General features: G+C 44.1%; 1 protein-coding gene across 1 annotated transcript in view; it reads left to right on the top strand.

Annotated features, from left to right (window-relative positions):
* SUCLG2 (succinate-CoA ligase GDP-forming subunit beta) overlaps positions 1-14,998 on the top strand; it is a 371,194-nt gene that overhangs the window by 60,076 nt on the left and 296,120 nt on the right. Inside the window, exon 2 of the mRNA XM_073592203.1 lies at positions 6,073-6,214. Within this exon, the coding sequence (XP_073448304.1) occupies positions 6,073-6,214 (142 nt within the window). The remainder of the gene's footprint in view (positions 1-6,072; positions 6,215-14,998) is intronic.

Genomic DNA, 14,998 nt, shown 5'->3' with positions numbered 1-14,998 from the left:
GCCTGTCAGCTGTGTCAGTGCCCGACCCTTCCCCTCCTGCAGAAATAACTGTTATTTTCAGGCATTCACCTGTCTTCCTTAATGCTTTCTGTTCAGTGTATCTGTTTTATTAAAAAAATATCGTTCTATACTGTATTTCCCTGTGCCGCTTGGTGCTCATGTGACCAGCGGGCTCTCTCCTCCCGACTGATGTCAGCGGGGAATTCTCAGCCCCTTCCACTGCAACTGTCAGATTGGGAGAGGGAGCAGCAGCCAGTCACGTGATCGCTGAGTGGCGCTTGGAAATACAGTATAGAACAGCATTTTTTAAAATTAAAACAGATACACTGGGCACTTTGCATTAGGGAAGATAGGTGAGTGCCTGAAAATAACCAAGTGGTGTCAAAACCGCTTTAACCACTTCCCGCCCGGCCCATAGCAGATGCCGGGCGGTGGTTCAGTTATCCTGACTGGGCGTCATATGAAGTCCAGCAGGATAACATGCCGCCGCGCGCCCGCGGGAGCGCATCGCGGCGATTGGTGGAGCAGTGTGTCAGTCTGACACACCGCTCCACCGATCTTGGTAAAGAGCCTCCGGCGGAGGCTCTTTACCACATGATCAGCCGTGTCCAATCACGGCTGATCACGATGTCAATAGGAAGAGCCGTTGATCGGCTTTTCCTCACTCGCGTCTGACAGACGCGAGTAGAGGAGAGCCGATCGGTGGCTCTCCTGGCAAGGGGGGGTCTGCGCCGATTGTTTATCAGCGCAGCCCCCCCCTCAGATCACCACATTGGACCACTAGGGAAGCCGCCAGGACCACCAGGGAGCCGGGAAAAATATGGATGGCCAGGTATGTACCCCATTGCCATCCACGTGTGCCCGATCTGTGCCAATCAGTGCCCACAGATGGGCACTGACTGGCACCATTTTAAATCAGAGATGCCCAGCAATGCCACCCATCAATGTGATCAGTGCCACCAATCAGTGTCAACAGTGCCACCCATCAGTGTCCATCTGTGCCACCTATCAGTGCCACCCATAAGTACCCATCAGTGCCACCCATAAGTACCCATCAATACCACCTACGAGTGCCCATCGATGCTACCTATGAGTGCCCATCAGTCCTGCATACCAGTGCCGCCTATCAGTGCCCATCATCAGTGCCCATCAATGCCACCTCATTTGTGCCACCTCATCGGTGCCCATCAGTGCCCGTCATTGAAGAAGAAAACGTACTTATTTACAAAAACTTTTAACAGAAACAAAGAAAAACTTGCTTTTTTTCCAAATTTTTGGTCTTTTTTTTTATTTGTTGCGCAAAAAATAAAAACCACAGAGGTGATCAAATACCACCAAAAGAAAGCTCTATTTGTGGGAACAAAATGATAAAAAATGTGTTTGGGTACAGTGTTGCATGACCGCGCAATTGTCATTTAAATTGCGACAGCACTGAAAGCTGAAAATTGGCCTGGGCGGGAAGGTGTCTAAGTGCCTGGTATTGAAGTGGTTAAAGTGGATGTAAACCCAAATTTTTTTTTTTTTTTATATCATACTGTAGAGTATAAGATTTCCTATCATTTGAGCCCAGTCTTGCCACACAGAGTTAATCCATCTCTGAACAATCCTCTTTTATTTTTCAGTGAGAAAAATCTTGACAAACTGAGAAAAACTTTGTCAAATCCTCCCCTTGCTGTGAGTGACAGGTGATTTACATATCTCGTGCATTAGCCTAAGAGACATGCAGTATTTTTAAATTCCCTCCCCCACTCCTTTCTTCAGCAGCTCTGCCAGGATTGGCTGTTCCACACCTCAGCATGATTTGGCATGCTGAAGTCATGTGGTTACTTTCCTGTCTTTTCACTGGATGTTAAAGATCATAGCAGAAGTTCAGTGTTAGAAATGCATATTGACAAGGGGAGTGTAGAGGTGGGAGGGGAGTCTGACATCACGACTCCACCCACCGAGCTCCAGACAACAGACCCACCCACAGAATATGCAGTTTTTCGGGTCTAATAACAGAGGGGAGACATTTGACAGGTAAAGATACATGCAGGAGACATGGTGGTTTTCCTTACAGATAACCCCTATGGCAGTAGTTTAGAAAGGATTACATTGGGTTTACATCCACTTTTAAGGTAAAAAAAAACCTTCTGCCTTTTTAGAACCACTTTAAAGTTGTTGTTAAACCACTTTTACTAAATTGTCTTATCCCCTCTGTATCATAATAACATGTGCCCCTGTGCCTGTGTGATGTAAAAAATCCACCGATCTGTACCTGTATATCGGTCGGTGAGCTCATTCTTTTGATAATTTTTGCTTTCTGTTTCTCAGCATGTTACTTTATCAGCACGTGCAATTCTGAACATGTGATTGGACTATGGTGCTCTTGCCCTCTACTAATCTAAGTTCTGCTATTATTATTATTATTATACAGGATTTATACAGCGCCAACAGTTTACGCAGCGCTTTACGATATAAAAGGGAGACAATAGAGTTATAATACAATAAAATACAAGAGGATTAAGACGGCCCTGCTCAGAAGAGCTTACAATCGATTAGGGTGGGGCAGGTGGTACAAATGGTTGTAACTGTGGGGAATGAGCTGATGGAAGTGGTAAAAGATTAGTTAGAGGCGTGAAAGGCTTCCCTGAAGAGGTGAGTTTTCAGGGATCGCCTGAAGGTAGCAAGAGTAGGGGATAACCGGACCCGTGGAGGTAGCGAGTTCCAGAAGATGGGAGAGGCTCTGGAGAAATCCTGGAGACAAGCATGGGAGGAGGAGACAAGAGAGCTTGAGAGTAGGAGGTCTTGAGAAGAGCGGAGAGGACGATTTGGGTGATATTTGGAGACGATTGGTGATGGAGCTCGGGGCAGAGTTGTGAATGGCTTTGTATGTTGTGGTTAGTATTTTGAATTTAATTCGCTGGGTGATTGGGAGCCAGTGTAGGGATTGGAGGAGAGGGTTGGCAGACATTGAGCAGTTGGTAAGGTGGATAAGTCTGGCAGCAGCATTCATGATAGACTGAAGAGGGGATAGCCTATGGAGAGGCAGGCCAATGAGAAGGGAGTTGCAATAGTCAAGACGAGAGATAACAAGGGAGTAAATGAGGAGCCTGGTGGTTTCATTTGTTAAAAAGGGGTGAATTTTAGAGATGTTACGGAGGTGAATTCTACAAACTTTTGACAACGATTGGATTTGAGGCTGAAATGACAAGTCAGAGTCTAGGGTTACACATAGTACCCTGGCATGAGGGGAGGGACTGATGGTTGCATTGTTGATTTTGATGGAAAAGTCATGGAGGGGGGCACGGCCAGGGGGAATAATAATAGCTCAGTTTTAGAGAGATTTAGTTTAAGGAAGTGGTGCGACATCCATGCTGATACGTCAGTTAGTAAGTTAGTAATGCGAAAGGAGACTGAAGGAGTGAGGTGAGGAGTAGACAGATAGATTTGGGTGTCATCAGCGTATAAGTGGTATTGGAAGCCGTGGGTGGTTATCAAGTGACCAAGGGAGGAGGTGTAGATCAAGAAAGGGTCCAAGAACAAAGCCTTGGGGGACCCCCACAGAAAGGGGCAATGGAGAGGTGGAGACAGAGTTGTAGGTGACACTGAAGGAGCGCTGTGATAAATAGGCAGAGAACTAGGATAGAGCAGAATCACCGAGGCCAAAGGAATGTAGTTTATTGAGAAGGAGTGGGTGGTCAACAGTATCAAAGGCCGCAGAGAGGTCAAGTAGTTGGAGTATGGAGTACTGGCTGTTGGTTTTAGCAGTTAGTAAATCGTTGGTGAGTTTTAGTAAGGCAGTTTCCGTGGAGTGCTGCGAGCGAAAGCCAGACTGTAAGGAGTTAAGAAGGTTATTTTCACTGAGGTAGGAGCTAAGACGGTTGTAGACTAAGTGTTCTAGAAGTTTAGAGGCGAATGGGAGCAATGAGATGGGTCTTAAGTTGCTCAGGTTTGGGGAGTCCAGTGAGGGCTTTTTAAGTATGGGAGTGATCTGCGCATCTTTTAGAGGGGAGGGAAAGGTGCGGTGCCACTAGAGAGGGAGAGATTGAAGATGTGAGGGAGCGAGCATAGGATAGAAGAAGGGGGTGACCGTAGTAGTTGTGAGGGAACAGGATCCAAGGGACAATTGGTTAGGTGGGCATCTGAGAAAAGTTTTGTAACCTCTTCAGTAGTAGCCAATTCAAAAGAGGAGAGTGTTGAATGTGCTGTTAGGCAAGGTATGTTGGGTGGGGAAGATGTACGCACAGTGGAGGTATCCTCACGAATTGCGTCAATCTTGTCTTTGAAGTGATTGGCAATTTCTTGGGCAGTGAGTGAGTTAGTGGGTCGAGGAGGTGGGGGACGAAGCAGAGAGTTAAAGGTTGCGAAGAGCCGACGGGGACTGGATGACAAGGAATTAATAAGAGAGACAAAGTAGGCTTGTTTGGCAGCATGGAGGCAGGAATTGTATTTTAGAAGGGCAGATTTATATAGGGTGAAGTCTCGCAGGCATTTGGTTTTACGCCACAGTCATTCAAGAGCACGGAAATGTCTCTTGAGATTTCTAGTGTTGTCAGTTTGCCAGGGTTGTAACGGTCGGGACCTGATTCTGCATGTGGTTAGAGGAGCAAGTGCATCTAGTGATGATGAGAGTGAACTGTTGTAGACAGAGGTGGCCAGGTCAGGACAGGACAAGGGAGAGATTATGCCATATAGGTGGTCAGTAGCAGAATAGAGAAGAAAAGGGTTAAAGTGGCAAAGGTTTCTACAAGTAATTGTTCGCTGCTTGGAGGGATGGGTGGTTGGAGGCAAGGATACAGTGAAAGTAATGAGGTTGTGATCAGAGAGAGGAAAGGTGGTGTTGGTGAGGTTGCCAGGGTTGCAGACATGGGAGAATACAAGGTCAAGGGTATTACTATTGGACTGAGTGGAAGTATGTGTCCATTGGCTTAGGTCAAAAGATGAGGTTAAGTCGAGAAGTTTAGCTGTATTTGGGCTGTTAACATTGACAGGAATGTTGAAGTCACCAAGAATGATAGTGGGTATTTCAGAGGAGAGAAAGTAGTGTAGCCAGGCAGCAAAGTCATCAAGAAAGCACGATACTGGTCCAGGAGGCCGATAAATTGCTGCAATACAGTGCATCTCGAAAGAAGAGAGGGAGGGACAGGAATGACTTGGAAGGTGCTTTGTGGGGATAGAAGGAAGCCAACTCCACCTCCTTTCTGTCTGTTGGGTCTGGGGGAGTGAGTCCAATGGAGACCACAATGGGAGGGGGCAGCAGGAGAAGCTGAGTCAAAATTTTGAAGCCAGGTTTCTGTTATGGCGAGTATGTTAAAGCCATGAGAGATGAAGAGGTCATGTACAGATGTTAGCTTGTTACAGATGGAGCGGGCATTCCAAAGGCCGCATGAGATTGGTGGGCTGCTTTGAGGAAGCATGGGATTGCAAAAGGCTTGCCAATCAAGAAGGAGATATTTTTAGCATAACAGACGCAGTATGTGAATTTTTTTTTTCCTAGTTCACCTTGGTTTATAAAAATTGTTTAATAATCTGTTCCCTATTTTAAAGTGTTACTAAACCCTCAACAGCAAAATCAGTCTGTATATGCAGTAAACCATACTTGTTATACTCACTGTGGAACCTAAGGGGTTAATCCTCCGCACTGTGTAAAAAGGATGTGTGATCCTGTCTTTTCTGATCCTCCTCTTTTGCCACTGTCCCCAATCCTTCTCCTGATAAGACATAGCCTTTGGAGTCACTCTGCACATACTCAGTTTGGTGTGTATTGCTAGAGAGTTTTTTTTTCTTGGGAGAGTGCATGATCAGCACAGGGCCAATCAGTACTTAAAAGACACAGGGTCAGGAGTCATGCATCCTCATAGGACAGTCAGAGTAGAATGAAAACTCCTCCAAGCTTTAACCAGACACTGATAGAAGTCACACGACTGCTATATACTACTGATGAGAAAAGGTATTCAGCAGTTTATATTTATTAAAACTATTGCATTTCCATGTTCTGTGTACTATGGGAGACCAGATATAGTGACTGCAAGGTCCTGGGTTTAGTAACACTTTACGTCCTCACACGTTATTTTATTTTTTTCCCACTAGGGTGCCCAGGTGACTTCAAGAAGATGGCTTAATCTACAGGAATACCAGAGCAAAAAACTGATGGCCGATAATGGCGTCACCGTCCAGAGATTCTTTGTTGCTGATAATGCCACTGAAGCCCTAGAAGCTGCCAAAAGACTAAGTATGTGTGACTAATGTTTCAGATTTACATCTATGCAATACAATTTTGTGCCCAAAAAGTCAGATTTTTGCAGTTTACATGTCAAGATGCAAACATAGTGTAGTTTCAGTGAACACTTAAAAAAAAAAAAAATCCTATCACTAGGTGATACACAAGTCTTCCCTAAAGTAGCAAAACTTTTCCTGTACCTTGCCTACCTGATCCAAATCTTCCTTTGTTTGTGTCTCACGAGCTCCCCCTCCCAGACACTGCAGCTCACAGCAGGAGGGTTCCAGCAGTCAAGGTAATGCTGTCAGTCCAGGAAACATTGGTCAGGACTGGTTTGGCCAGGTGCTAATTGACATGGTACATTCCAAAGCAGGAAGCAGAGCCTGGGCATGTAGTGTGGAAACATGGCTGTCCCCATCTGCATACAATATGCAATTACAAATACAAAGTATGCATAAAAATAAGGTTTAAATATAAAACATACTGAAAAGATGGTTTATGTCTAGTTAATCTCTATTGTATAAATATCCTAAACCTTGAAATGCTATACAGTCCCTGTAAGTGGAGCTTGTACGTGGTCTCTCAGTGTAATCTACTCTTAAGGTTGCTGTGTAATTAAATATGCTGAGAAAACATAATAAATGGTAAGTAATGGATGAATCATTCATTTGCACTAGTCCCCCTTTATCTGCTGTTTGTATTGTTACAGTAGCATGATTTCAGTGCTAAGTAACAGCGAAGCCGCAAAGCCTTGCGGGACCTAATAAGAGAGCTAGCGGCTTTCCAGCACTCATGCGAACTGCTTGTGTATACTATGTCATGGAATAGCTCTATTTACACTGCCATTTGTGAAATAACGTATTCATCTGTTTGATGCAACTTATAGAATGCTTTAATATGCTTTATTTATCACAGCTATTTTCAGATGTATTTCTTCATATGGAAATAGTTGGCCTGACTCTCTGCTGACAATCTGACATATGGTGTCCATTTTAGGATATCCCTCCTACATACCTCTGTTCTGCATAAATCTCATTTACAGCTCCTACCTAAGCTGTCTTGCCTGCACAAATCTGTGTACCTCAGCTCCAAAAATTTGTTTTCTTCTAGAAATGTTAATTGTGCCAGAGCAGTACCCTGAGGCTCGATTCACACAGGGGCAACACGACTTTAACGCGACTTTGCACGGCGACTTCAACGCGGCTTCAACGCGACTTCGGCGCAACTTTAGCAAATTACAACGCGACTTCAAGTCGCCTCCAGGACAGGCGACTTCGGCTGTGGCCAATCACAGGACAATCAGCTCTCTGGGAGGGAGGGGTTTTCCCTGCAAAGTCGCTTGACTTTGAGAGAGAGATCCGACTTGGAGGCGACTTCCATTGATTTCTATGGTACAGGTCGCCTACCAAGTCGGATCCAAGTAGTACAGGGAGTACGCTCTGAAGTCGGAGCGACTTCAGTAGTGTCTATTAAGATGCTCCCATTCACTTAAATGTGAATCTCTTTCTGGGGCGACTTGGGGCGACTTGAGGGCGTACATGTCGGATCCCAAGTCGTCCCAGTGTGAACCGACCCTGACAAAAAGTACCTTTAGTTTCAAATTCCTGTTGTGCCTAGACACTCTGATGCCTTGAGCATCATAGCTGTAATTCTAAAGTGTGAGGTCTTCTAAGGCAGTGTTTCTCAACCTTTTTTTCAGTCAAGGCACCCTTTAAAAGTATGCACAAACTTGAGGGACCGCATTCTAAAATGTAAAAAAACTAAACTCCTAGTTTTGCATAATGCAGAAACATCCACACGTAGGACACCCAATGTTGGAGGCAGGGGCGGACTTTGCCAAGGGTCAATTGCCCTCCAGGTTGCTCTGATGCCCAGTAAAACAACTGCACCGCTTCTGCTGCAGAAATGCCTAAAGGCTTTCTGGTGAAGAGAAGTAAAAAGTCCCTGACGATGTCCTACCGAAGTGCGGGATGAGGACAGGGGGCAGGCTGGTGTATGCCATGTCTGAGCAGAGGACGGCCTGACCAGAGGCTCTCTCCTTCCCTGGCCAGTCCTGACCAAGCCACCCCGGCTCCCCCCTGCCGGCCAGTTTGGGATCACAGTGTCGGTGCAGCAGGCTCTGTCCAGCCTGACCCAATAGGTGAGCAGAGAGTACCTGGAGTGGAGCTTCAGCCTGGGATGGGGTCGGGAGGAGGCAGGGAAAGAGGGATGGCGGGAGGGGGCAGTATCGCTGCACAATGGGCCTTTGGGTTGTATTTGCCCCATAGTTAGAGGTGATTTTTTTCTTCCAAAGCAAATACACATTTGCACCCTGGTACTGACTACTATTTCAGGGTTTCTCTTCCTCACTCAGCTAATGTGACCCTGATGCTAATAGGGAGGGGCAAACAAGGATGTTATGCAGGCACCCGACACACATTCTAACTGCTAATTTTTGGTGTTAGGGCGTGACTTTTGGACTTTGCTGCTCCATTTCTGTTCTCATTATAACCCTTGGTACCCTTTGTAGTATTTTGATGCAATATTAGGAATGCGTTCTATATTGCAAATTTTGTATGTACCATTATGCCTTGTTATCCACCTTACCTCTTTAAACTTTGTACAACCATTTTATATGTTATAAAACCTAAATAAATACCATTGGAACAAAAATGTACCTTATCCACTTTCAGCACATATTCCATCCCAGCCTTTCGAAAAAAGGGTCTTGGCCACATGTAGGAGGTGTGGTAGCAAAGAAGTCAGGGAGAGGTGGGTTGTGTATTAGGAGGACCCGGGGGGTTCTGCGGGATTATGTGTGAGTTACAAGACAAGTGTAAAACACAATTTTTGAGAGTGTAAAACAATTCCTGCCTAATACTTTGTTAGTACTCCAGTAACACTTCCTATGGAATAAGAGAAGTGCCAGACCATCTTATTGAAAGTAAGTAAACATTCACAAATTCAAAGAGTATCCTTGAAACATCCTCTTTTAAACACTGTCATCCTGGCCTCCTGTGGTGTATGAGTAAAAGTTTTTGGTCCAGTGGTTGTTTCCTGTTCATTGAGCTGACATATTGGTTACTCGCGCATTTCAGATGGCATCCTAGGGTTCAGATTGTTTTAGGTATGTTGGTACTCAGTTGCTTATCTGGGGACAATGGACAATATCACACAAGTACATCTTCTTTTTTTTTTTTTGGCACATTCTTCATTTATTATTACAAAGAAATACTTTTTTTAAAAAAAGAATATGTCTTCTGGTTGAAATTTTTTTTTGTACTTCAACTAAATATATTTTTCTGAAAAATGAAAGGGCTAGTTAGATATTCAGTTTTGGGTAGATGGCCAGACATTTTGGCCAACTGTGGTTTTGAGCTGTCCTTGGTATGTCCATATTGTATGTCGCAATTATTGTGGGGAAGCCTTGCTCTTAGATTAATTTTATGCTAGGAGTGCATTAGGAAGAGGAGGAGTATGTGGGAATACCCCTACTGCAGTCAGAGGAGTCAAGACCTTAAAGGGGCAGGAGCGGTTGCTGGGAGATTGCATTTAAAATCTGAATACATTATACTCACAAACATTAGTATATAAATCACTCATCGAGCTATCAGTAGCCCTATGGTCCTTGACTGACAGGGAAGCCATCAGAAATGTTTGGGCCCTTTACACAGCTCTAAGCCTGCCCGCCCCCCCCCCCCCCCCGAGCCTGACCACCAATATTCCCCAGGACTTGCCCACGGGCCATCCCACTGAATCCACACACCGGCCACCTCACCTGTACGCACTCACCCCCCCCCTCAATCCTGTATATATGTCAGCCCCCCTCAATCCTGTATATATGTCAGTCCCCCCTCAATCCTACATATATGTCAGTCCCCCCCCCTCAATCCTGTATATATGTCAGTCCCCCTCCTCAATCCTGTATATATGTCAGTCCCCCCCCTCAATCCTGCATATATGTCAGTCCCCCCCTCAATCCTGTATATATGTCAGCCCCCTCACACCTGTATATATGTCAGCCCCACACATACACAAATCTGTAAACACACAAGCCTCCGGCTCCTCCCTGTACACAAGCAGCCCCCTCCCTTTCCTTCACAGCCCTGACTTGTAAAGGAAATCTTCCTACCTAGTCCCAGCTCGTTTTCACAAAGCTGACATGTTGCTGACAGAGGAGCACAGTACAGACAGCTCACACGAGGGGTGCACATGCACATAGTAGCCAGAGGTGGCAGTAAAGAGCTTGATGTCTGAGCTCAATGACACACAGAGCAGCAGAAGCTGTGAGATTGGTTCTATAGTGTACAACAGGGCTCCCCTTCACCTGTCCTGCCTTCTTCTGGCCTGGGTGGTCCCCTAACAGTTGTATCGGCTGTGTCCCCCCCCCCCCCCGATGGTGGCCCTGTTTACTTGGCACACTCTAGAGAGCTGGGAGATCTCACTAGGGTCTTAAACGGCTAATGTGTTTCGATGGCAACCCCTTCTTCATCATTCAAGACGCCAATCTTTAAAAAGGGCTAAGTGGTGGTGGTGGGGGGCGTGGCATGCATGACTACAATAGATCACTACAGTATGTCTAAAGAAATAAAACTAGTGGGTTTACACATATATATATATATATATATCCTTTCCTTGGACAAAGTGGTAACCAGCAAAGTCATGCTCCTGGTGGGACTTCAGCAGATCGCCAGTGAATACAGCAAATACTTTAAACTGCTATTTCATTTCAGAACATTGTGTAAGGACATTGAACAGCTTGATGTATCCATCCTTACAGCCACACCTTAGGAATTCATGTTCCATGAAACAGAAAAAAATTCTGAGGAGGCACCACCTCATCTTGCATCCTGAAGACTTAATTGCTGGGATTGTTTTTTTGGAGGGGGTGGAGGCAGAAAGTATAGAAGGCATACAGTTTTGCCTATGTTCCTGCTTTGCTTATGCTGAGGAAAGTTGTACTGTATGTTTCCTGTATATAAACGGAGGCTAGTAATACACAGATAGATTTGGCACATTCAGCCTATAGTTGTCGCATCCATGGTAAACCGCATGGATGGAGAAATCTGCACTGACAGCTATTGTATTCAGACAGCTGCAGCAAGTGCAACTGCCTGAATACTCCAACATCGATAGAATGCGACTACTATTTGGCTGACCATTTTCCAACCGGCTCAGTCAATTTATAAATCTGCTTTTGTCAAGCGAGTTGGTACCGACAGGACCACCCATGGCTCTTATGCCACAGCCACCTATCAAGGCCTTTAGATATTTGCATAATTCCTCCCAAACCCTACTCCTGATTCAAGCTGTGTATGGCTAGCTTGAGTCTTAGTTCTTCACGGAGATAAGTAGTTCTTTTGCAAAAGTGATGTCTGAACATGTGTGTATGATAATCCCAGGATATTTTTCTGTCATGATGATTCTTGCTTAGGCAGTTCCTGTTATAGGATGACCATGCTCTGTCTGAGGATCCCAATTATTATCCTGTGGTGATACCCTGTAGTACACTTGCGCAATAGGGGCAACAAATGTCTGCAGTGACGCACATTTCACAGGCGTAATCCACTGTTGTCACCATCGGGAAACCTGCCTTGAGAAATACCATGCAGCCATTCTTGGAGTGAATGTAGACAGGAGGTGGCTTCAAATTGGTTGTGGTAGATCAGGAAAGGATAAAACGGAATTGTCAGATCACTACAGGAAGTTAGGAGCTTACTAGATTTTTGTCAGATCAATAGGCGTTTTTCTGCACTTCAAGCATTTTTAAAGAAGCAAAACATGGGGAAGTGTGCTTATATTGCTAGGATGTACTGAATAGTTTTTTTTGACCATACACAAACTTTAAAGTGGTTATAAAGGCAGAATGTTTCTTACCTTAACGCATTCTCTACATTAAGGTAAAAAACATTCTTCATGCAATCACTAGGTATTTCCATTGCAATATACTAGTGATAATGGGTCACAAAGAGGTCTTGCAGTACAAGTCCTTCTTGTTGCCAGCTGAACAGGGATGGGTTAAGGGCTGGCTTTGGTTGTTGATTGCTGCATTACCCAGCTTTACTATCCCTGCTAACGTGTTGGAAATGGCGCTATAAAAAGTCATTTTTGTTATGCTTTATAGTTCTTTGTTATCCGCTGGGGTTCTTTTTTGGGCCAAAACATTTACATTTAATGATCGCTGCTTTGTTGCCTTTTGTTACATGAGGCTTTGAATTATTTTTATGGGGATATTATTTTGAGCCATGAAAACTTTTTATGGATTTGGAAAGAAATTCCTCTTAAAATAGTTAATATTTAACACTTTTTTTTTTCCCCCTGTTACAGCAAATGGGATAGAAACCAGGTTGCGGCTTTGAAAAGGGCTTTTGTTTAAAGGGTCAGTCCGCTCATATAGATTGGGTGATTCAATGCATCTTCTACCAAAAACTAAAATAACTCTTAAAGATGACTCTAGCAAGACATGATTTCCAGGTTTCCTGTCTGGTGCTTTCAAAATTTTCTGTCTTCTCATTTACTTCAAAGTGTATCTGAATTCAAACAAGAGGTTTTTTAAAGAGAAACACTGTGGAAGTGTGTCTGAAAAAAGCAGGTAGAGGGCAAATGACTAGTTACCAGCATTGCCTGTGGTCTCCTAGCAGTTGATATCTCCCTATTACTTACCATGTCTTGTTCTGTACTGTCTTTGCTTAGAGGCAAGGTTAGAACATATATCAACAACACACTGTGGATCTTCAAATAGTATTCAAAAACTGTATTCAAAAACTTTATTATAACAATCACTTTGGGGCCACACAGGACCCCTTCATCAGGCATGTGATCATCTCTGTGTGAAGACAGAAATCTTGGTAGAGGCAGGTATTTGCTTCCTCATGTGAGAGTTTTCAGCAAGGAGAACAGTGAGCAGTACAATAGTGATATGACCAAATCTCATGAGACTAGCAGTCAGAGGCAGCAGTACCTTTGATCTCACGTTGCACATATACAGCTATGAGGCTCTAGGCACTCTCACATACTAGAAAGTGCACTGCTATTAGCTAAATGGTATAGCTTCATCAATTTACTCAGAACTTTACATATATTGAACATTCACATCAGTCCCTGCCCTCAAGGAGCTTACAATCTAAGGTCCCTAACTCACATTCATAGGGCCAATTTAGACAGGAGACAATAAACCTCCCAGCATGTCTTTTGGACTGTGGGAGGAAACCAGAGACCCTGTGAAGGTAGTGTCTTGGTTGGGATTCGAACCAATGACCTTAGTGCTTCTAGGCAAAAGTGCTAACCTCTTAGCCCTGCCCTTAGATGCAATTAAAACTTCTAGATGCCCCCACCATGCTTCACTGTAGGGATGGTATTGGCCAGGTGATGAGCGCTGCCTGGTTTCCTCCAGATATGACGCTTACCATTCATGCCAAAGAGTTCAATCTTTGTTTCATCAGACCGGAGAATTTTGTTTTTCGTGTTCTGAGAGTCCTTCAGGTACTTTTTGGCAAACTCCAGGCGGGCTGTCATGTGCCTTTTACTGAAGAGTGGCTTCCGTCTGGTCACTCTACCATACAGACCTGACTGGTGGAGTGCTGCAGAGATGGTTGTTCTTCTGGAAGGATCTCCTCTCTCCAAAGAGAAATGCTGGAGCTCTGTCAGAGTAATCACCGGGTTCTTGATCACCTCCCTGACTAAGGCCCTTCTCCCCGGATTGCTCAGTTTAGACAGGCGGTCCGCTCTAGGAAGAGTCCTGGTGATTCCAAACTTCTTCCATTAACGGTTGATGTAGGCCGCTATGCTCATTGGGACTTTCAATGCCTTGATACAATGCTGTCTCGGAGGTCTACAGACAATTCCTTGGACTTTATGGCTTGGTTTGTACTCTGACGTGCACTGTTAACTGTGGGACCTTATATGGACAGGTGTGTGCCTTTCCAACCCATGTCCAATCAACTGAATTTACCACAGGTGGACTCCAATCTTGTTGTAGAAACATCTCAAGGATGATCAGTGGAAACAGGATTCACCTGAGCTAAATTTTTGAGTGTCATGGCAAAGACTATGAATACTTATGTACATGTGATTTTTTATTTTATTTATTTATTTATTTTTTGCAAAGATTTGAAACAAACTTTTTTTACCTGGTCATTATGGGGTATTGTTTGTAGAATGTTAAAATAATGAATTAAATCAATTTTGGAATAAGGCTGTAACATTAAAGTGGAAAAAGTGAAGCGCTTTGAATACTTTCCGGATGCACTGTATATTTGATCTGTGCATTTAGCTGTTTAACTGTAGCTCATCTCTAAGGCTTGATTCACACCTATGCATTTTTTGTGCATTTTGCAGATTTGCTCTACAGAACGTGTTCCATAGGAAATCATGTTAAATGGACTGTAGTGCAAATCTGCAAAATGCAACAAAGCACTAAAAATGCATAGGTGTGAATCAAGCCTAAAGGATGCCTCTACTAAGAGAAATACTAGACCGCCGTTGTTGAAAATCTTGACTGCCATGCTGATCCTCGTGTATTCTCACTGCCCTAGAATAGGTACACAGATCAGAAGTTATGATTTCACTTGCTCCATGCTTATTCTAGCAGCATAGAAAAGTTGTTTTTAAAAACCTTTTCTTCTTTTACATTCTTCTGTTATTAGTTCCAATTTTTAGGTCCCCCTTTCCTTTTAGCAGAGCTTGTATCTTATCATTAGGTCTTGGCAGTTAACCTGGACTGTTGGCTTTCATTGTGAAATAACGAGCTTCTCATAGGCACAATCCCGTACGCAACGTTTTTTTTTTTTTATGCAGCCGCTGTTTCATAACCGTTTC

The sequence above is a fragment of the Aquarana catesbeiana genome, linkage group LG07 (genome assembly GCF_042186555.1).
Source record: "Aquarana catesbeiana isolate 2022-GZ linkage group LG07, ASM4218655v1, whole genome shotgun sequence".
Taxonomy (NCBI): Eukaryota; Metazoa; Chordata; class Amphibia; order Anura; family Ranidae; genus Aquarana; species Aquarana catesbeiana.
This window is presented reverse-complemented; position numbering and strand designations above follow the sequence as displayed.